Source organism: Condylura cristata, unplaced genomic scaffold (assembly GCF_000260355.1).
Source record: "Condylura cristata isolate star-nosed mole 26May11 unplaced genomic scaffold, ConCri1.0 scaffold00001, whole genome shotgun sequence".
NCBI lineage: Eukaryota > Metazoa > Chordata > Mammalia > Eulipotyphla > Talpidae > Condylura > Condylura cristata.
Window position 1 is genome coordinate 65650066 of NW_004567102.1, and position 23681 is coordinate 65673746.

Here is a 23681-nt window from a genome sequence, read left to right on the forward strand (position 1 = left end):
TTTTAAAAGAGGTCAATGTGATCAGTCACACCTTAGGAAGACTTATGAGAGTTGAATATAATCATTTGAAACACACAAAGAAGAAAAATTAAGAGACTTATTCAGAAGTTATTGCAATAGCTAAGGCAAAAGATAATTAGAATCTAGACATAGTTAGTGGTACAGATAATAGAGTCCAAGGAATGTGGGAAATTTGGAATACAGCTCAGCAGAATTGTTAACTAATTAGAGACTATGGATGAGGAACAGACAGGGTTTGTAACCAGAGGATTTAAGCCAGACTGACTTCAAAAATGGCAGTACCATTCACGGAAATAGTGAAGCCTGGAAAATGCTGCTGCAGAGGAAAGACAATATATGTTTTAAGTAAGTTAACATTGATGTGAAAGGCCTGTTTGAATGGAAATATGCAAATTGCTGCAGGAAACAGAAATCTGAAAATTGGAAGGAAGAGAGATATGTTAATAAATGAATTAAAGTCGGACAGGATTTCCCAGGGTAATGTTACACAAGGGAGTGCGTGGAGAAAAGGAAAATCAGGACTACCTACATTAGGGAAGCCAGAAGAGAGAGAAGTTTGGTCAAGATAGGCAAGGAAGCATGAGAAGGGCGGTCTCTGTGATGAAAGGAGGGGGATGAGAACCAAAGGTTGCTCTCCAAGGGAGACTGAGCTCCACAGGTATAATCACTGGACAGTTTTGGCAGTCAAGAGCGGAAGCTGGCATCGTGGCATAAGAGTTTGCATTTATAGCTTTCATACATTGAAGGATGTACAGTAACAGCACTATTTTATTCAACAGCAGCATCAAAAAGTGTTGTCATTTTTATTTTGTGTGATTTGAATAATGTAAGCAATCTTTACACAAAAGACCCTGTTAGAATCAAAATATCAAAGTGACTTTCAAGTTTTATTGAGTATAACCACAGTAAGGAATATTTCTTCATATCATGACCTCGTATAAAAAAAAAAAAAGCAATCAAAAAACATGTGTGTGTAAACACCTGGATACATGTCATAACTTTTATTCAATGTTTTTCTCTTGCAGTAGTGGTGAAATTAATGTGGTATATGTAGTACACACACATGTGATTTTTATTTATTTATTTATTTATTTTATTTTTACACACATGATTTTTAATGATACACATCTGAAACTTCTATGATTGGTAAAAAGAAATGTTACTTTAATGAAAAATGAATTAAAATGTACATAAAAAAGAGAAAAAATAGTCATACCACAGAAGTTGATTTCTTCACCAGCCCTCTAAAATTTGGAACATATTTAACAAGTTTGAACATAATTAACAAAACAGAGAGATATATAAGGTGAGAAGATAATGATTAAATGCAAAGCAAATAAACCAGCTAGGGCAAGGAAGAGCGGCTCTTCTTCTGAGCTATAAAAGCAGATATTGAGCCCAGTGGGAGGGGCTTAGATAAGCCCTCTTTGGTGGCTTCAATCTGTGCCATCAGTGAGACTGTGATCAATTGTGATTATTAACTCACTTCCACATATTAAGTTTTCAATCTCTCTTACCAGAACAAAATGATCAAATGTTAACCATTGTCATTGTCACAGTACAGCCTGGCTCACGTACCCCTGGGGTTCTCCTCTGCCCACACAAGGACAGGTCGGATATTAAACAGAGAACTAGAAGCCCCTGTGATTTCACAACCTTTCCAAACTCAATATCCTTCCTCTCTTTTACAATGATGCCTACTGTAAGTTTCTTAATCTTTTCTAATGTGCTCAGTGATTTTGCCAGAGAAGATAAATACAATAAAGTTTCACTTATATGTAGAATTTAAGTGTTAAAACACGCAGCTTATGGAAACTGAGTATAGAATGAAAGTTGCGAGGAGCTAGGGAGTAGGGGAAATCCAATGAATCTGATAAAAGGATCAAAACTTTCAGTTTGGATAAGATCCAAGGTCCTAATATCAAAAGATGACCATAATAGTTACAGTATAATTGCAGCTTGGTAAGAGAGTAGAACTTGAGTTCTCACCAAAGGAAAAAAATACACTTAAGAATGGATTTATAGACGTGTTCATTAAATAGATAGTGGCAATCTTTTTCACAAAATTTATCTTATCATCATGTGTATACTTTAAGTATATTACTTTTTTTTAAAAAAAGATTTGTTTATTTATGCATACAGAACTGGGGTACAGGCCAGAGATACAGGGGCAGTGAGAGGATTCACCAGAGACAGAGTGGGGAGCAGAACAGGTTGATTGATGAAGTATACTGCTGAGGGGAGCAGCGGGCAGGTCAGGAGCCCTGCTGCGCCCTGTGGGTCACCTCTGGGGCAGGGATTGAATTCATGCTGACATGGCTTTAGCTTCTTAGTGCTGTTCTTTAACCCTCTGTGCCACCAGGGAGGTCATTAAATACATTGCATTTTTATTTGCCAACTATACTTCAAAAAAGCAGTTATATGATATATATATATGTATATATATACATATATATACATATATATATATATGTATATATATATACATATATACATATATATATAATATTGCATAGTAAAAGTGTGAACAGGAAAAAAGAAAAAAAAAGTAAGAAAAGCCTTAGAGAATTTAGAATAAATAAGGTACCATTTTAGACAGGGTGATTAGTGAAGATCTTCCGAAACAGATGAGATTTGTGCAGAGACCTGAGTGAAGTAACAGAGAGAGAGCTATGTGGCTATCTGGAGGAAGAGCCACTAATTTTAGGGAAAAGTAAGCATGCTGGCTAGGGACAGGCTGTGTGCTTGGTGCATGTTGGGCAGAAAACAAGAGTGAATGGGGCAAGAGTGACAAGAGATGGAGGCATGAAGCTGCAATGAGAAACTAAACGGACTGAAGGCTAAGTCTTCCCAGGGCAAGAGGTGACTTAGAACAGAAAAATGCAATCATGTTACTGATGGTAACATCAGTAGTATACACAGAAGGAATATAGATGCAGTGTCAGGAGAAAAAAAAAAAGGCCAATATGGCTCTAAGGATTTTGGCAGAGCAAATGGAAGCACAGGAAGGCTATTGACAGAGATGGGGGAAGTTACAGAAAGATAAGTGGTATTTACAGAAACAGGGAGCTCAGTTTTATATATCCTAAGATAGAGAAGATATTTAAAATCTTTATGATTAAGTGAGCTCAGTTGTGGGGGGGTCAAGGACAGGACAGAGAGGATAGGAGAAATCTGAAACTGAGCTGTGAGGTACTTTAAGAGGTAACAGACATGGGGTGTGTCCAGGAAAAGTGAAAGTGAACAGCTTGTGAACTGGGATATGAAATTAGAAGGGGATGGTATTCAGCAAGCTAATTTATCTCCATACACTCCATGGGGCATCGCCAAATAGCAGACTCTGTAAATCTTAGAAATCCTGTTGAAATGAATTTGGACTTCTCTTCCATAAGGAAATGTCAAAGATGGCCACCAAGAGAAAAGTCGCTGAGTGATCCTACACAATTTGAGAACTGAAAGCAGATGAGAGAGTTGTAAGCAGAAAGAATAAACTTCAACAAAGATGATTTTTACTCCCTCCATCATAAGCCCTTTTATGTGATATAAAAGAAAAGTACCCTCTCCATATGTAATATTATAATTCAGAAAAGTTTCTATCAACCATTCAAGGAGAATTACTATACTACTCTATAGTAATTGAGACAGATATTTTGCTATAAAGGAATGTAATTTGATTATGTTGACTCTCTAGAGTTTCACTTAAAATGTCTAAAATCTGTTTCCAAGTACGTGTATGTATGTACAGATGCACTCAGCATCAAGCTTTAAATTAAAAAGCTAAAAGCTTGCCAAAATGTGTCAATTATGTTTTCATGGGTCTATTTTTGTGAAGACAAAAAATAAATTTGTTCGATAATGAGTTTGTGAGTAGATCAATTTATTCACATATTTTTTAAAGGTTAGGATTTATTACTCTCTCATGTACTATTGATTTAATACATTAGGAGACAGTTAAAATGGGATTCTTTTTTAACAGCCTGTTTATCTTTTCACAATATAGGATTTCTTCCATCAGGTATTGTCACCAGAGTTTTCCTATCCCAGAGTGCCCACAGTTCTCCATCACACTCCTCCATACTCTCCTCTCTCCCCTGCCCTGCTGATTATATCAGATCTAAGGTCTGCTTTGATGGGTCAGTGTTAGAGTTTATCTTTGTGTGATCCTTGATTTGCTTCCTCTAGATTCCACACAGAAGTAAAACCATTCAGTATTTATCTCTCTCCTTCTGACACACTTTGCTTGGAATAATCCCTTCCAGCTCCATCCACGTTGCTACAAATGGCATGAGTTTATCTTTTTCAATAGCTAAGTAGTATTCCATGGTGTATGCCATGTCTTGGTGTTTGCCTGTTATGGAGCATTTAGGTTGGCTCCATACCTTGGTCATTGTAAATAGTGCTACTATAAACACAGGAGCTCAGATTTTCTTTTGAATTAGTATTTCTGTTTTCTCTTCATCGAGTGGAAGTGCTGGATCTTGTGGTAGTCGACTAACAGACATTGTAGTTCGGTCTCTATGCTTTTACTAGGTCAGCATCAAGTGGTTTAGTGGACAAGTCAAAAGAAAAATGGCATCTGCTACATTATCATTTTGCAACAAAGCTAATTTTTTTTTCTTCATAAGTTTTCAATATACCACATAGTTTTAGCTCATGCAAAAGCAACACTACTTAAGAGGTAAAAACTTCATGTTAATACAGTTGAGTTAACAGAGTTTAGTTTCTTAGAGTAAGGTGGTCATAAGTCCTGGAACAAAATTGTGTTACTAGTTATATAGTTACTAGTGTATCTAGTGCTGTGAAAACTAGTGTTTCTAGGTTACAGAAACCTACCTATAAGGAATATAATAAAATTGTCAACAAATCTTATTCATTTTCCTGTGGAAAACTTTCCCTTCTTTCCTCCTAGTAAATCATATTACTTGGTGTTTGAAGGAAAAAATGTATTTTGAAATTCAGATATAAAGTAGGACATCACTTTTTATTTTAATAAAACATTTATTCACACTTTATGTGTTGAAGTGTCAATGGCAATTTGAGTTGGGTTTTCAATTAAAAGCTTGGTTCTTAAGCCTTTTTTAACTTGAGACATATTGGGTAATACTAATTCTGCTATCAGACAAGTATGCATGAATGTTTTCCTTTTAACTTATGACAAACAGGACACTTTTACTGGATGTTTAATATTTTCATGGTTTTCATATACCTATTGAAACTTTAAGATTTTACTCTGTTAAATGTGATGCATTGTTAATTCATTAAAATCATATTTATTTGATGACTACTATTGGCAGTATATAATTGTACTATTGGCAGTATATTACTAACTCTTGATAAGAATGTATAAGTGGCTATAGATATGGCATTTATGGCTACCAAAATGTAAGTTCCAGCTGTCTGGATAATGATGAGTTACCTGCAATTATAAAACAAATGATGTTGTTTTTTCTGTTTCAGTTTCAGCCCTTCTTGTGTCATGGAAGGTCTTGATGATTACCGCTGTACTGCTTGCCCCCGGGGATATGAAGGCCAGTATTGTGAAAGGTATGAGCCATGGCGATATGCAGAGATTATATACTAAAGGGTCATAATGGAGATGCGCTCATTATGTTCCTATTCTGTAGTAGTTCAAATGATATGCTTTCACTACAATTTTTATATCTTTAGGCTTTCTCCAAAAAATTGTTACTAACCTATATTTAGTTTCTCAGATTCTAAATTATTTGATAATTATCTCATTTATGTATACATACATAGATGTATAAATGAATAACTATGATTTTAGAGCAAATAGGTCAAATCAATTTTCAAAAGCTTATCAGTAGTTACTAATAATAAAATACTGGCCACACATAATTCTAATTTTAATTCACTGGATTTGTATGAATGTCCCTGATCTGAGCACTGTCATTTTGCATCAACTAGTGTATACATTATTCAGAATTAAAATAATATTGAACATTTTTAATTAAGCAATCCACACAATAAAGCAATTGTCATTCAATTATTTTTACCCAGCAAGCTATATTTTTGAAATGCTTTCTCTTGCCATATATTTTATAAAATCTGATAATGCATTTATGTAACAATTAAATGCTAAAGTAATACAGATGGTAAATGAAAGAGCAAAATTCCAGACTAATTACCCATGGTGACTGTAATTAACATCTTCTTTCCATCTTTTCTGTAAGACCAATATCCTGGATTTGCAAGCTTATCACTACTTCTTTTAGGGGTCCTTTCATAAATTATGAATCTTTTGCAAATATAAACCATCATCAATTTATTATCATCCCCTTGAGGATTTTCTTTTCACATTTTGAGCAATAGTTATTATATTAATAATTGCAATAAGTAAGTGACTAAATAGTTGCACTTGTGTTTTATAAATTCCAATACAGTTTTCATGAATTTCCAAAGAATATTTCCAAATAATTCCATAACGGGTGACTCGAGAAATACACTATATAATGGTGGATCCATAATTTCCATGCCAACAAAAATTTATAACAATTACATAACTCAAAGCAATACAAAATCCAAATGTAAAATATGTGTATTTGTTTTATCTAACTATATATAGAAATTTTATACATAGTACACACACACACATATGTGTGTGTATGTGTGTGTGTATATATATATATATATATATATATATATATGTAATGAGAAAGAGGGAGAAGGGATATGTCTTTGGTATTCATTTCATGCCCTTATAAATAAGTATCAGGAGTATAATGACTAAAAACATCCTTGTACACCAAAAGAATTATGAAAAAAAAATTATAATGTAGCTACACTTGTAAATTGAAATTATCACTATCTACAAATGCATGTACACAAATGGATTGGAAGGGTACCATGAAATGACAATTATTGTCTTAAGGCAGAATGATAGAGAAAATTTACTTTTTTCATATCCATTAAAGTTTAATCAATTCAATCAAGTTGACAGTTCATATAGCAAATAGATGAGCAGCCATACACTAGCAAATATGAATGACGAATTGTTTTGCCATTCTCAAATGTTGTTAAAGCTTTACATTCATCATGTCTAACATATAAATGATCAGGTTATATTTCCCTGAAAAAAATACTTTTATTCAGCTAAATTATACTGAAGGTCTTTGTTAAATTTTTATTGTAACCATCCAAATAAATTTGTTCCACTTCTGAGAACTTCTTAAATCATTAAAATCACCTTATGACCTTCCTAAATTAATCAACTCAGACCTAAACTGCTAAAATAGCTTGAGTTTATCTGTAATGTTGAAACCCCTCCCATACTTTATTTCCATATACTTATAATAAAATATTTGAGGATTTAATCAAAATAACTAGCTTGAAATGGAGTTAACTCACATAAAATATTAAAGAATCAATCTAAGTGCATTCATTTAAATTGTACTATTATTGTGCATTTCTACTCAATTGGAAATAAAATAACAATTAAAAACATAAATGTATCTTTTTGTTACAGCTCATTTTCTTGTTTGCTAGTGCAGGATGAATTAACTTGTACAATCAACCACAGAAATTTCTACAATTTCCAACCAAACTTTTTATTTCAGCCTCCTAAATCTTCAACTTCCTCCCAAAATTGCCTCTTGAAGAATGATTCCACATGTTGCTTGTAGTTAGCCTACCATAGATGCAATTTTTTTGTTCAATTCAACTACTCTAATGGGAGATGTGAAGTGTTAGTAATTAAGCCAGGGCATTCATGTTAGGTTCAGTCTGTTGGATTCCCTTTGTGATATCTCAAATTGTGTTTTAGATTTTACTTGCATAGTACTAGCTACTTTCAGTTACACAATTAAAAATTCATCTTAAGGACAATGTAGCAAAAGGAAAGACCATTAAAATGAAACAGAAAATTCAAAGCATTTATTGTCACTTAACTTGCCTCCCTTTTGTGTTCACTAGTAAAATTAATGGCTTGCATTATTTGGTCACTTTGAACTCTAAAATGCTTGAGTTTGGGCAAATCCCAAAGTTAGTATAGAATTTTATTGATCTCTTTTTTAGAATTACTCATTTTTTGTAGTATTGTTATGTATTTTGTATAAAAGAACTGTATATAGGCCCAAGGTGTGTGAGAGGGAGTGAGAGGATTCACCATAGACAGAGTGGGGAGCAGAACAGGTGGGTCAACTGAAATACACTGCTGAGGGGACATGGGCAAAACAGGAGAGGTCTGCTGAAACGTGTTAGTTAGCTCCCTGGCCGGGGGATCGAACTCAAGCCATAGCAAGGCCTTTGTGGTAGTAGCCCTGAGACCTAACATAGGCCACCAGAGAGACTCCTATTCATTTCTACTTTAAAAAAGAGGTCTTTTTTTTTTTTTAATTTATTATCTGAAATAGTGGTAAGAAAACTATAATTCTCCCAAATTCGATCCATTTCCTGATTCTTCTTGTCATTGAAGCCAAGAATAGCTGCTTTAGGGAACCATTTATGATGTAATGACAGGATGGACTAACTTTGACAGGATGGACTAACATTACATAAATTTGATTACCCCCCAAAAAATTTCCATTCTCTCATTAGTCAGCTTCACATTAGTCATTATAATTTGACCTCATGCTTATTAAGTTTTTATTTCCATCAAAAAAAAAGTTTGAGGGCCTTCTCTGGTGGCATAATGGGTTAGGACACAGCACTGCAAGCTAGAAAAGCCACTTCTGTGCAAGTTTGATCCCCGGCCCTGGAGGTTATCTGCATGGCGCGGCAGACCTCTCCTGACCGACGCACTGCTCCCCTCAGCAGTGTACTTCGTTCATCTGCCTGTTTTGCTCCCCACTCTGTCTCTCACCCCCTGTACCTCTGGCCTGTACCCCAGTTCTGTATGCATAAATATATAAATCTTTAATTTTTTTTAAAGAGTTTGAAAATTGATTTCTTATGGCCAGGTTTAGATTTGACCTTTTGACCTACGATGTCTAAAATATTTATTAACAGGCTCTAGACCAGGAAAATTTTCTCACCCTTGACCATAGAGTCTTAATATCATTTTCTTTTCTTTTTTCTGTTTTCATTTGAAGCACACACAGTAACAACTTAACAAACATTTGTCATTGATCTCTGTGTCGTCTGTCACTGTCTGCATCCAGGTGTGCCCCTGGCTATACTGGCAGCCCAAGCAGCCCAGGCGGCTCCTGCCAAGAATGTGAGTGTGATCCCTATGGCTCGCTGCCTGTGCCCTGTGACCCTGTCACAGGGGTCTGCACGTGTCGACCTGGAGCCATAGGGCAGAAGTGTGACGGCTGCAGACACTGGCATGCACGCGAGGGCATGGAGTGCGTTTGTACGTATACTAACTTAGCGATTAGTTCCAGAACCCTTAGTTCCATATCAACCTCATTTCCAGTGACAAAGATTTTTTTTCTTTTCTGCCATAAACTAGTGCTACTCTTCATTCTTTCTGACACTATCTATCCACCTTCTCCTGCCTGCCTGCTGTTTTCATCTCCATCCTGCTGAGCCAAGAACAGCTGAGAAACCCTCAGATGCTTTAGTCAGTTCATTGATGACCTACAAGAAAGCTCCTGGAGGCATATTTTCTTTTATTTTGTCCACCTCAGGGTTTGCAGTTTTGCCTAAACTTAGCATTGCCTTTGTGACAGATTAAAGACCTGGGTTTAGTAAAATTTTTAGGAACTGCCTGAATTTGTAGTTGGCTAGACAGATGCTATAAGTCTTGAATTACAACTGACATTTCTTTCCCTAGCTTTTACAGGGAGAAAAAAAAAAAAAAAGCAGGACATATTGCTTCATATATTTCTCTTGAATTACACAACCTGAAAGCAGTGACAGTGAACTCAAATATTTTTACTTTCATGTAAAATAAATGGCAGTTTGCTTTTTTTAATTACAGTTTCGGGATTCAAAATTGTGAAACTGAAAATAAATCAATTATCAGCAGTTAAATACAATTCGTGTATCTTATATAAATGTTAATTTGAAGTAGGTTGTTTATAAGTTTAGAAAAGACTGCTAGGCTATGATATTATTTTCCCTCAAAGGAATTTGCATTAGTGGTAATAAGTCTTTTTAACCTGTAGAAATGTAAAATTTCAGTACTTTAATGTCCCTGTCCACCTACCTTAATGTTCTATTTTTTTAAATATTTATTTATTTATGCATACAGAACTGAGGTACAAGCCAGAGGTGCAGGGGCCATGAGAGGATTCAGCAGAGACAGAGTGGGGAGCAGAACAAGCAGATCAACTAAGTACACTGCTGAGGAGAGCAGTGGGCAGGCCAGGAGAGGTCTGCTGTGCAAAGTGGGTCACCTCTGGGGCAGGCAGGCATCGAACTCACACAGAGGTGGCGTTAGTTTCTTAGTGCTGCGCTTTAACCCACTGCGCCACCAGGGAGGGCCCTATTTTAATGTTCTTAAGCATACCAATATTTCTGATTTTTAACATCTTACATTTGTCTATCTCTTAACTACATTATCTTTGGAGACTTTATGTTCTCTAGTTTTTTAAAAGTTACCAAGGAAAAGGGGTTGTGGAGGGGAAAGAGCAGGCAGAGAGGGAGACAATGGTGGTGGGGATGGTGAGTGGGTTGTGTGTGCACTAAGGGTGTAATATCTGATGGGGACACCCCAGTGTTCCTGCAGTTTAAAAGTAATTAGTTAATTTTTAAAAAGAGGTACTGCAAATGGTAAGACTGGCTTTTTCAAATACACCTAATGATAAAAGCTGGGAGTTTTAGGAGCTATTGCTCATTTTTTTTTTTTAATTGACCTATTTGGTTTAATATACTATGTAAGTTTCAGTGGGATAGCTTTCACTCCTCAGTAAACATATAAACCACACTGAAATTATACCAGTAAAGTTTTAGTATCATTCGCTCACTATTAGATTAACTCCATCTCATGTTTCTCCACCTCAATCGCCCTCCAGTAATCCATTTTGTTGTCAGTCTAAGAATTATATTTGCTGTTTTTATTCACTTGGTTTTGTTTCTTTATATTCTATATATGAATGAAATCATCCAGTATTTGTGTTTTTCATGGTAATTTATTTTACTTAATCACTTCAATTTCCATTGATGTTGTTGGAAAAGGCAAGGTTTTTTTTGTTGTTATTTTAATATAGCTATATAGTATCCCATTGGAAAACACACACACACACCCATATCATACTTTCCTTTTCCAATTATCCCTCAAGGGGTATATTAAGGCTATTTTCATGTCTTGACTATTGCAAATACCACTGCAGTAGACATGGAATTGCACACCTATTTTCAAATTAGTGTTCTCATAGAGTTTTTAAAATTATTTTTCTAGATATTTCAACTGTCTTTAAAACAAACATATAGCATTTAGATAAAAATTAATGCCATGGTTAAGGGGAAAATATGAAATTTCATATATAGTACATATTTACATTGTCACATTCAGTTACTAATATATAAATCACCATTTTTATCAAGTATAATGGTATATATTAATAATTCAAGTGAACTTCCAATGTAACCTAACTCATTTTAATATTGTTTTCTAGTTAAAATGTTAACTTGAATATATATTATAGCTGATACTGTATAAAGATACTCCTGATAAAATGATGATTCTAAATTCATAATCTTGAATGATGAATCATCAATTTTATTAATTACCTAGAAGTAAACTTCAAATATAAAGATACATTTGGTGATTGAGTGAAAGTTATACACTAATTAATTTTCTAGACAATACAATTGAATTTGGTCCACATCAGGAATTTGTGTTTGTATACACACACATACACACACACGCACATACACCATGGATTTGCTTTCCTGAAATTTGAGAATGGGTGAGAAAGCTGTTTATTATTATGTTTAATAGTATTATTTTGTGTTGTGAGACAGAAAGCTCAAATGTTTTCATACCCTATTTTCTGTAGACTAGAAGTTAATATAAAATAACTCATGAGATGTTTAAAATAGCAAATATATTAGATTTCCAGAAAACAGAAATTAAAATTAGTAGTGTTGGCAGTCATTACAGCATTTTATAAACTGATGCTGCCTACTTTTTGGCATTGCATGTGAGGTATCTAGAGACACATTTATCAAAAATACTTTTCAAGTTATTACCAATTTTGTAAAATAAGCTTTCCTTGCTAGTATTGCAAAAGTTATCATGAAGTATGTTTTTTACCTGCAACATAAGATGTTATGCTAAATGTGGTAACTCACCTTACCTTGAAAATGTTCATCTACCAACCACTTGGTGGAAACCTAGAATTTGAAGTTTCATTCTACCTTGAGATAGCTCTGCAGATACATACTCAAACGTATTGCCAGTCACCACTGAGTGTGTGCATGTGTATAAACCTCAACCTGAAAAAGCTCTCTGTTAGTGGATTAAGGAGTAGTAATTTTGTCATAGAGAGGATCTGATCACTGCTGCTTTTATTTTCAGTCAGGCTGTGTTTTAAAAGTCAACTAAATTCTACCCTGTTAGATCTTTAACCTCAAAGAACAATAGAATCACAAGATTAAAGTCAGAAGTTTCACTAGTAACATGGCCTGTCTTTTCCCATTCTGTGGTATTCCTGACAGCTTCTGATGGAAGGAGTATGCTATCATGAAGTGGCTGTAGATGATTAGAATCCGGACTGGTCATGTGCAAGTTGTGTGACATTACATTAATTTACTTTTCTAAAGCCACTTCATTGTTTATAAAATGGAAATAAAATGTGTCCATTAGGTGAAATAACCTAGGCCTATTAGAAGTACAGTGCCTTCATTATCATCCCAGGTAGTTTGATTACTCAGAAAGATGATGTTTTGTATGACTTTCCCAATGAGTATTAAGATAAAGTCTGATTTTCTGTAATTCTAGGTTCTTCAAGTCACTCAACGATCTTGTTATTAATATATTTTCTATTTTGGTTCTTCAAAGGACATTATTTATAGATTTATAGATACCATAATTATGCGTATTTTTCTCATTCTTAAGATGGGGATATTGCTGCTACTTATCTCACAGAATTGCTATGAACATTCAATGAAGTAAGGTTGGAATGCACAAATATTACCTAAAATTTGATTAATATGGTGAAGAGAAAAGCAATAATATTCCATTATTATTTACAATAATTCCAGAGTTTCTATTTGCTTTTTGAAAATTATTAAACTTGTTTTTATAATACATGTATAGAATTCTATTGTCTATATAATATACATCACAACTCCCTCCATAGATCACAACTCCATCCATAGAATTCATTGGCTTCATCTAAAGTCTACAGAATCTTTCCTCTTCCAATAAGAGAAATGATAGGCTAAGAAAAATACCATTTTTAATGGGTTTAAATCAGAATTTTTATGTTAGAAGATATTTCTTTATAAATAGTATAGTATAACTGAATCCATTTAAATAAACTCCATAGATACATATTTAAAAGTTTAAGTAAAAAGGGAAAAATATAAAATCTATACCCAAATAATATCAGTGACCTTACTGTCAAAGAATTAAGTTAAAATATTCACTTTCACCCACAGATTCAATCATTCATTAGAAATTTACTCCTTTTAATCCCTATGTGATTAGAGCAGACAATTTATGTATCTTTACCTAAAATTGGCTAATAGGCTTGGCCTTTTCAGTAATACTCAATGCACTCATTTCAGCTTCAGCTTCTTTGGTTTGGATGCAGTGTGTGAATTTTCTGTGACAGTAACCCAGTAGTTATTATGCATGGGGGACTCTGGTAGAAATGCAGTATTTTGTACTAATTGCTAACAGATCTGTAATATCAGCTGCATGATTTGCCCCTTACATGTGCCCAGCTATAATGATCTGGATTTAGTACTGCATTTGTTAATATTAGACACAAATTTGTTCTGACACTTTTATAGGCAAAGTCTCAGAAACATTTAGTCATGTAAAATATAATCATATAATAATGTGAAATGTTTGCTTTTGCTCTATGCATTTGAGGCAGGATCTCGCTTTATATAACTTTATCTCTATTGCTGAAGAGGAGAGTGATTCTTTTGGGGCGAGATCATTTTGGGGTCTTGATTATAAGAAGGATGCTTATTTACACAGAACAATTACTGCACTCTTGTCAAAGAACGATTGTTTATATAATCTGAATATTCCATGTCTCTATATACCCTTCAAATCTCCCCTACCATAGTGAATTAAATGTGGTTTTAATTAGCATCCCATTTCCAGTGTCTGTTGCCAGACATTGCAGACTTTTTGAGGGCAAATAAAAGTAGCCTGTGGTGTAAGTAAAATATTTGTGTCAGAATAAAATAGCAAACCATTATGTTAAGGGCACATTTCCCTATGTGTTTATAACTGCATGAGCTAGATTTGTATAGAAGCTTTGAAAAAATCCCCATGGCTGTCATATTCATAAGTCTTTCTGACCCACTTGGACAGATGTTAGTATATTACTTGAAGCATACCATAAAACTTACCTTTCACTTATGGAAATAAATGTACTTATACTTCGTTCCCCCAAAAGCAAATACAGACACCATGAGACGTGGGATAGTAACAGACCTTTGGACACAAAAACGTAAAATGGAATATGTGAGTTCTTGAAAGAGCAATTAAATACATTTTCATTTCAACAACTGAAGATGAGGAACTAAAACAGATGGGCAGGGGTTAGACTAAATGAGAGAAAAATCAGTTTTCATCATGCCTCTTGGCATTCTTGCTAGCCAATTTACTCTGTAGTATATTATAGTAAATCAGATCTAGTTCTGCATTTCAGTCCCTGATTTATTCTTGTCTGAAATAAAAACTGAAAAAAAAAAAAAAAAAAGCAAAACTTTCCAGTGGAAATTTCTGGAACCATCAGTAAAGAGGCTCTAGCCATCCCATTATCAACAAAATTATTCAATTCCTTCTTGGAAATAGGCATGTAATAAATGATAAATAAATCATGGATGGAACTAACAAAGAATTCCTGAAAAACACACTGCAACACATCTGTACTATCAAGTAATTTTATCTTGAAGGTGCAAAAAAATAAATAAAAGCATATTGCTTACTTATATTCTGAGCTGTAACCTGCCCAAAATATATCTTCAGTGTAAATCAAATAGAACTGTTAAAATGATAATGAATAGGGCTCAGTGGAAAAGGCACCCTTGTATTGTCAAATCTTTTTATTTATTTATTCATTTGCAATAGTTTATTTTTACATCATTTTGTGCCTTTTTCCATCTCAGTTGTAATCCCCATGGGCTTCCCATCATCAATCACCCACATGCCATCACCATAGCCCAGTGCACTTCCTCCCACACATTTTTGATCCCATTCCCCACCCCACCCCCATAAAATGTATTGTCCAAATCTTTAAAAAAAAAAAATGTTTCTAAGACTTGTTTTTAATAGAAATCGAACCTGAAAATCTCTACTCTCAATTCATGCTTTGAAACATCCATTTACTTTATTTTAATGAAGTACTATTAATATTTTGACAATACAGGATTTCTCCCCTCAGCTGGGGACACAGGAACCCTCCTACTTCAAAGTACCCATAGTCCATTGCAATCACACATTGTAGATTTGGGAAATGATATCAGTTATCTAATGCTAAATTCCATCAGTTAAAATGACTGTATATATTCTCATGATCCCATAGGCTGGCAGTTTGGACCAGACTCCACTAAATAGTTCCTTTGTTGTCATGTCCAAAAGATCCAGGTAGCTTCTCTCCTACACAGCGCTGCAGCAGGAATGGTTGGGTGTCCATGCTCCCACTTTGGTGGCTTCTCTTCCTCAAAGAGAAAAGCCTTGGATTCACAAGTCAGCAGGACGCCAAAAATGTGAAAGCAGAATCTGCAAAACCCCTTGAAACTGAGGCTCTTATGTTAAAAGTGTCCCTCTGCTATGTCTTCGGGCCTGGGTTGTTCATATAGACAACTAGTTCAAGGGGAGTGAAATGGAGACCATCACCTAAAAGACACAGCAAAGAAGCGGTTAACTGTTTCTGATCCAACCCAGAAACAACCATTGCCTCTCTCTGATCAGTAACCCAGTTGTGCTGTGTCTGGATCTAATGTTTTGTATCACTTTTCATCTACTCCTTGTCCCCATTCCAATAACAATTTCCTGGGCCCACACTGAATCACCTCATGCAGGTATCATAACAGTCATCTCCTTGGCATCAGGTCATCTCTGCCTCTCCAATCACAAGACAATTTTCTCTCTAACCACTGTTTTTATCCTGTTTTCTTGCATCTCACATCTTGTGGTTCTCCATTTCCTATCACATGTGATATTTTGACATTCAGATATTTTCTGTTGTCCCTGACTTCTCCTTCTAACTCCCTGATCATCCACAAAATATTCTTTGGCTCTTCTTTCACAAAGATAAGTATAAACAAATATTTATTGGTTGTTTACTATGTGAAAGTCACTTTCTTGAGCTCTGTGACCAAAGATGATCAAAGTCTCTTCTGAGGAAAGGTGTAAAGTGAGAGATAAACAATATGTAAATAAGGGGACAAAGTAGCCTATGCCCACTAGCCTGCAAAGATAGCAAGATAATGGGCCCTAATTGCAGTCATTATGACCTTCCTCTCTGAGGGAGTAATCCCCAACACTTGATCTGAATGTCTCAGAGAAAAATACATATGAGAAAATGGTGGCCAGGTGTTCTAAGCACAGGAGACAGAAAGTAAATCCTTGCAAATCATTGCTCCTTTTAGAAACACATACACATAAAGTTTATCATCTGGTCCAGGGGGCTCAAAATCCTGGCCGCATGATTAGATCACCTGAAACCTTTCAAAAACCCTAGTGCCTGGGCCTTAACAACAAACACATCAAGTCAGATTCCCTGGATCTTTGTGTTTTAAAAATCCTCATGTGAGTCTGATATTCAGCCAAAACTGAGAACCGATAATCTCCAGAAGTGCTTTCCAAACTTCAGTGAATAGAGATCAGTTCTTTCTGAAAGACATGTTTTGATTCCCTAGAGCTGGAGCAGGGCAAATCTATGTATTTTTCTTTGATCAGCAAGTAGGTGATGCTAATGCTGCTACTGGTTGCTACTTAGAGTATGGTACCTAGACCAGAAGTACCAGCATCCATAGGGAAGCTTGGTAGAAAAACATTTCTCAGAGTATCAGAAACCAGTTAATTCAAGCACTTGAGTTGGGAACATAGTGGGTTTGGCACAACCTTTTGCAATTTAAGAAAGTACTTCAGATGATTCTGAGATCTACTAGAGTTTGAAAACCAGAGAGTGTCACAGAGTCTACAGAGAGCCAGCTTAGGACATACTTGTTTTCTAGGTTATTTTGTGTAATTGTTTCATATAGGCAGATCTGTTGAAGTTTCTGAAGCTTGTGCGTTGAATTTAGGGTTTGAAACCACAAGATCCTCTTCCTTAATTCCTATGTAAATCCTCCTTCATTCTGTTTGGGGCAAGGGGGAGTGATACATCTCCAATTCAGACTTTAGCTCCCATCTCCAAAGCCTTTATTCAATCAGCTTCTAAGGTGCCAGGAGATTGCAAAGCTCCAGCAGGTGGCACTCTACCAAAATAGCTGTCACCTGTAAGAAGCTGATTTATTGAAATCCTGCGTGGGCTGTCTCATCCCTGAAAGGGGATATTGCAACTCACCTCAAACTGCCATCCTGTCAAAACCACACTCTGTACTACTGCTCTTTGTTTACAAGCTTTAGTTAATGGTTTCTCTCCATTACACAGCTCAGGGGAGTGCTGTTTAGAGAACTAATTGAATTCTTGCCAGTTTTGGCATGACCCAAAGTTACTCCAAATCTCAGTGATCCCCATGGTATTTATTTTCCTCTCCCCTAAAGTGTGTACAGTTTTGATACCTTTATCTGAAGAGTCTAAGGTAGAAATTATAACTGTATGCATGAGTGCATATCATAAGTAGAGCTGTACACCCTGTTTGGCAAGGAAAAGATACACCTCATTATTTTGTGATGCAAAGGGAAAAATTGTTTTGAACTGAAATGTTCCGACTGAATATGCATATGGTTAAATCCTCCAAAAGAGTCAATACACTTTTATTAGAAAATATGCTGCTACTTATGAAATTAATTTGATAATGAAGAGAATCCGTTTTTCTCTCCACCAACTTCACAAGTAACTCTACCATCACCCTTCTTCTACCACCATCCAACTTTAATAATCATTAAAAATACTAGATAGTGCATTAGCTCTCTTGGCTACTTAAAAAATTCAGCATTTCTGACACTTAGCAATTATTTATCTGCAAGATGGGATAATCCTAGTCTGGAAACTGTTTCATTCCCCTGTTTCCTCTAGGTTATTCAGTGGAAATACTGGATACTTTACAGTTCTATATTCTCTGTCTGGCCTCTTTTGTGACACTTCTGCACTATACCATTTCCCTCAAAACCCACTTGTCGTACCTCTTTGGTTCTTCTGTTCATATCACCATCCATATTTTCAATTCTGGGTGATGTATTCATCTGTTCTTTTGTTGTTTTCATTTTTTTCAAGTCATCTGTTCTAAAACAGTAATTATCTAAAATGAGTAACGTCATCTTTCACAAAATTATACTTGGGCCATAAAGTACTTCATAGTTGAAATCTCTAAACATCTGCATGGGATGTTGAGCAGAAGTAAGTGTTCTCTGTCGTTCTCCTTTCACAGTTTGTGGAGATGAATGCACTGGCCTTCTTCTCGGTGACCTGGCGCGCTTGGAGCAGATGGCCATGACCATCAACCTCACTGGCCCACTGCCTGCTCCATATAAAATGCTATATGGTCTTGAAAATACGACTCAGGAATTGAAGGTAAATTGAAGCAATAACAACAAGAGGCAGGGAAGATTTGACAGTAGTTGCCCAAGAGGTAATCGCTGTAATGGCTAAATTCTCTTCTCATTGCCCCAAATCAAGGCAAGCAGCTGTTAGAGAAATTCAAAGACTTCCTAAACCATGTTTTTCATACTTGAGAACTATAATATACAGATTGCTATTAAGGGAAAATAAGCTCATGTACCCTTCGTGTTGGGCCTAAATCAATTTTATTATGTTCCTTAAATATGTGCAAACATAAAATCAAGTATGAACTCATAGCTCCATAAAAGCAAAACAAATTAATTCTTACCAGACTCTAAGAAACCAATAAAATTCAAATTAAAAGCATTAATATAAAATAGCAGATGATTTTTGCTAAAAGTAAATTGCTGCTTGCCACAAGAGTATGAGGCCAACTGCTCCCACACAGCTCTCTCCTCGCACCTGCAGTTCTCCTATCTTTTCACCATTTGAACTAGAGCACCCCTTGCAAAAGGTGTTGAAATGACACTTGGCCTCACTAGACAAATACCCATGATTTGCCTGTGCCATCTGCCAAAGGAATAAATTGGCATGCCAATGTAGGCTCTGAGCTCCAGGCCCTGTGTCCCTCTTTCAGGCGCCTAGCCCCAGTTCCTGAAGTGACTGTATTGACATTTCAATATAGTGCCTGAACTGAATCACGAGAATAACAGTTTTCATAGAGAAAGAGTAGACATTCGAAAGTACTTCAACAAGCACTAGTCTGACAAACATTATTATGAAACTTTGTTAAACCTCTCAGGAATTAATAGGATAGGCAAATATTAAGGAAATTGGGAGTTTAGTTGATGGGAAACAATGAAGAGTGATTACTGACACTCAATTGTCAAATGTTTTTTAGAAATTGAATGTTTCTAGTTTTGCATTTGGTTAACTGGAATTTTCATGACTCTAGAATGTAATCACTACCTTCAGAAAACTGAGTAGCTATGTGATTCAAAAACAATAAAATATTGATAAAGCTATTAACAAAAATACCTAAACATGATACACTTTATAAAAATTTTACATACTGTAGAGTATAATATTGAAGAAATAGATAGCCACAGAATGCATCCTGGGTGAGAAGGTAATTTGAGTTGGAAATTGGATAGACACATTTTAATAAGCAGAGAAATATTGATGAAGACTAAAATAAGTCACCTTTCTGATAATAATATGATACCTATTTTCCAGAAGACACCAGTATGGCAAAAACAAGAATAACTAACATTTGTTGATGTATACTAAACAATTGTATAAAGACGAGACAATTGAATAAAGATTTATGTATGTATTACCATGTATAAATCCTACAGACACTCCCCAAATTAGGAAGCAGTATTAGATCAGCTACCATGTATTATGGTACCAGGAAACTGAAGTTACTTGTGAGATGCAGAGTCTCGTGGCTACTAAGTGTAGAGCTGGGATTTGAATAGTGGCCTGTCAAGAGGAACCTCCTTTGCAAAGCAGACAGAGAAACTCACTTCCCTGAGAGGACACAACTCACCAATGCCTTGTCTCCCTGACTCCTGGCACACACATTCTGTGGCCACTAAATCTAAAAGAGCCACATGAATAGAGGTACAGGTGTGAATTAGGACTGTATGCAGATACTTGAGTTCCCTTAAATTCTAGCCTTTGTTGATTCTGTGTTGGTGTTCTTCTTTCATAATCAGTAATATTGAAGTATGTGGGGGCCACTTTTATATTTAAAAGTTGTAAGCAAGTTAAGTGATCTCTTTGCTCAATTCCTTTTACTTGTAAGTACTCTCAGGTTGTGGCCAGAAAACATCAGCAATTCACAAAGTTGGGTTTATTAAGATGTAACAAGGACTGCTACAAATTATGGGGAATTTGGGAGCATTTCAGTAAGAGGATATTAAGAATAGCTTATAACAGGCTCACACTAGGCAGTTTTCAAAGAAGCAGGGGTTTGCACTGGACTCGGTGAGTTAGAAAGTCAGAGTAATTCTATAGTTGATTATTCCGATCTAGAAGAGGGAGGTCGGAGCTATGATGAATAAGGAGACAGTGGTCACCCATATTAGCAGTAAATGTAGTTTTGGTACTTTTGTTGTCTACCCAAAGACCATGTTTTTTCTATGCTTAGACAACAATGTGGAGAGGTCTCATTTTCTGTTTTATTTGTAACTGTCAGAGAGAAATTGGCCTGCTATGAGTGTTATTTGAGGTTGTTTATGTTCAATAGGAGAACATGGCCTGCCTGTGAGTACTGGTCCAGCTCCTTCCAAGACTAAGTTCGGGCTAGTTAGTCAAGGTCCAGCCAGGGCCCCCGTCAGGGGCTCCAGTTGTCTTTTATACATTGTGTATCTGCTGGTTGAAACAGGAATCCTAAAGAATCATAGCTCATCTCAACTTGACCCTATCTGGGCCAAGTTATCTTAGGTAAATTTTTAAGCCTCATCAAGTCAGTTTCCTCAGACACAAAATCACCTCATAAAAACTAAATGAAATAATTGTGAGAATTATTGTAAGAATTAAATTTAAAAACACCTGACATATACTTTTTAATAAATTAGTGCAATGTGTATTATTTGCCAGAATATTTTATACAATGTTTTGTATAATAGTTCTATTTGCTATGAAGGTGAGAAGGCTAAATATAAAGGAAAAATGCATTCTGTTAAATATTCAACCCATGCACCCTTCAAGACAAACTAAAATATACACAAATGAAATCTTTTTCAGCACTTGCTCTCACCTCAGAGAGCTCCAGAAAGGCTTATTCAGCTGGCAGAAGGCAATGTGAACACACTTGTGACAGAAATGAATGAGCTTCTGACCAGGGTAAGTTCACAAAATCACAAATCATCTCATAGTTGATAGATGATATGCATATAAGAAAGTTACTTCAATTTCTGAAATGCTAATAATGTTCTTCCTAATTCTCAACTTGATGCATGAAATGGATGCATTTTTGACTTGCTACTTCTGTCTCAAATAAAATCCTGGAACTCATGGATTTTGCATTTGTGTACATACTGAATCAGCATCCCTCAGCAAAGAGAAAATTTTAATTGTGAAAATTCAAAGCCTGCACTTGGAGAGGTGTGAACCTACGCTTCTAAATCATACACAGATTTGTAAATCAATGTTACTTCATTAGAAAATAACACAATGTAAAAGACAATCAAACCAGCATGGAAAGACCTTTTCAAGAACTGAACTCTAATCTTTCAAAACTACAAGAGGTTACGGTTCTTTTTGCTGACGGAGAATGAAAATAACATAAAGTCCGCCATCTTGTGGCCAGAAAAATGCATGAACACTAGCCTGTAATTTAAAGATCCAGTTTGATTACGTAAGAGCTTTCAGCGACAGAGTTTCAGAAGTAGAAGATTCTTATAGATGGTTTTTAAAAAGAGATACCTCAGCCTTGAAAATGAAATGAACTAGCAGTGCCACCCAATTCACTCATCTCAGGCACCTAAGTAGGAGCCAGTATCTATGTTCCCCCTGGTCCAGGACTAGTTCCACCTAATCTCCTACTTTGAGAAATTTCCCACATGGAAATCACAAGAACTTCTGAGTATATGATGCTGAACAACAGCCCTGATGTTACAACAGCATACAGAACATGTTTACCAATCTGTGCACTAGCAAGGTAGAATAGAGGTACAAAATAGTTTCTTGCAAATGTAGTTAATGGATCCATGCATTTCATACTAATTTAACAGTTAATAATTACCTATTATTTAAATATAAATCAAGAAATTTTAAAATATCATAGCAGCATAAACTAAATTCAACAGACATGGGCCAAAATTTACTACCTAGAAAAGCCAAGTTCGTTGTTAGCAGATAAAAGAAAGTAATGAACCCCAATATCTATTTTCAGCATGCTTGCAATCAAGTGTGTGCATGTGTGTGTGTATGTGTGTGTGTGTGTGGAGTGTGTAAGCTAAACTGTACAAAAGGAAATATAGGGACAACTGCATGCAAATATATAATACACATGAAATAAAATATAAGAATGAAAACGGTACCTGAGGAATACATGCAATTGAAATAATTTAATCTGGCTAGAGACAATTGGGGAAAATTCCAGGTGATTGTCATGGTATTTTATTTATTAATTAATTGAATACATATTGAGACTTTGCTGTGTTTGTATATACTATTATAGAATGACAGACTGGGATTAAGGTGTACATTAAGCTGAAGTCATCTTTGACGACAATAGGTTGATTATATCTTAGTGACCTGAGCCTAAAGGCACAAAATATATTCATTGCAGAGCCAGATCTTCATTATTTCTTAATTATGTCTTAGATCCTTTCATCTTTCCCGAAGACATTCCTACAGAAAAATTTTTTAAACAAGATTTATTTCTTTATTTATGCTTACAGAACTAGGGTTACAGGCCAGAGGTGCAGGGGCGGTGAGAGGATTCACCAGAGACAGAGTGGGGAGCAGAACAGGCCTACTGATGAAGTACACTGCTGAGGGGAGCAGCGGGTGGGTCAGGAGAGGTCTGCCGCGCCATGTGGGTCACCTGGGGGATGGGGGAGATCGATCTCATGCTGAAGTGGCTTTAACTTCTTAGTGCTGTGCTTTATCCTGCTGTGCCACCAGGGAGGGCCAGTAAAACTTTTTAAATTGATTTTCTATTTTAGAGAAAAATATAGTTCAAAGCAAACCTGAGTGCAAAATACGGGGTTTCCCCAAACACCCTATCCTAAATAGGCACCACTTTGCATTTTACCAGTTTCTGTGGTTACCACACAGTGGTACACTGTTACCGTAGTGAACCTTGCTATCACTCAAGGTCCATAGTTTAGGGTTGCCTTTTGGTGTTGGGGACATTGTATGGGTTTTGATAAATGTTTA

The 23681-nt window shown here is 35.7% G+C and overlaps 1 protein-coding gene across 2 annotated transcripts in view; it reads left to right on the forward strand.

Annotated features, from left to right (window-relative positions):
- Positions 1 to 23681, forward strand: part of LAMA2 (laminin, alpha 2) — a 489259-nt gene that overhangs the window by 352811 nt on the left and 112767 nt on the right. For both annotated transcript variants that reach the window (XM_004673842.1, XM_004673843.1), the window contains exons 31-34: positions 5479 to 5565; positions 9138 to 9331; positions 18655 to 18797; positions 21540 to 21638. In XM_004673842.1, the coding sequence (XP_004673899.1) occupies positions 5479 to 5565; positions 9138 to 9331; positions 18655 to 18797; positions 21540 to 21638 (523 nt within the window). The remainder of the gene's footprint in view (positions 1 to 5478; positions 5566 to 9137; positions 9332 to 18654; positions 18798 to 21539; positions 21639 to 23681) is intronic.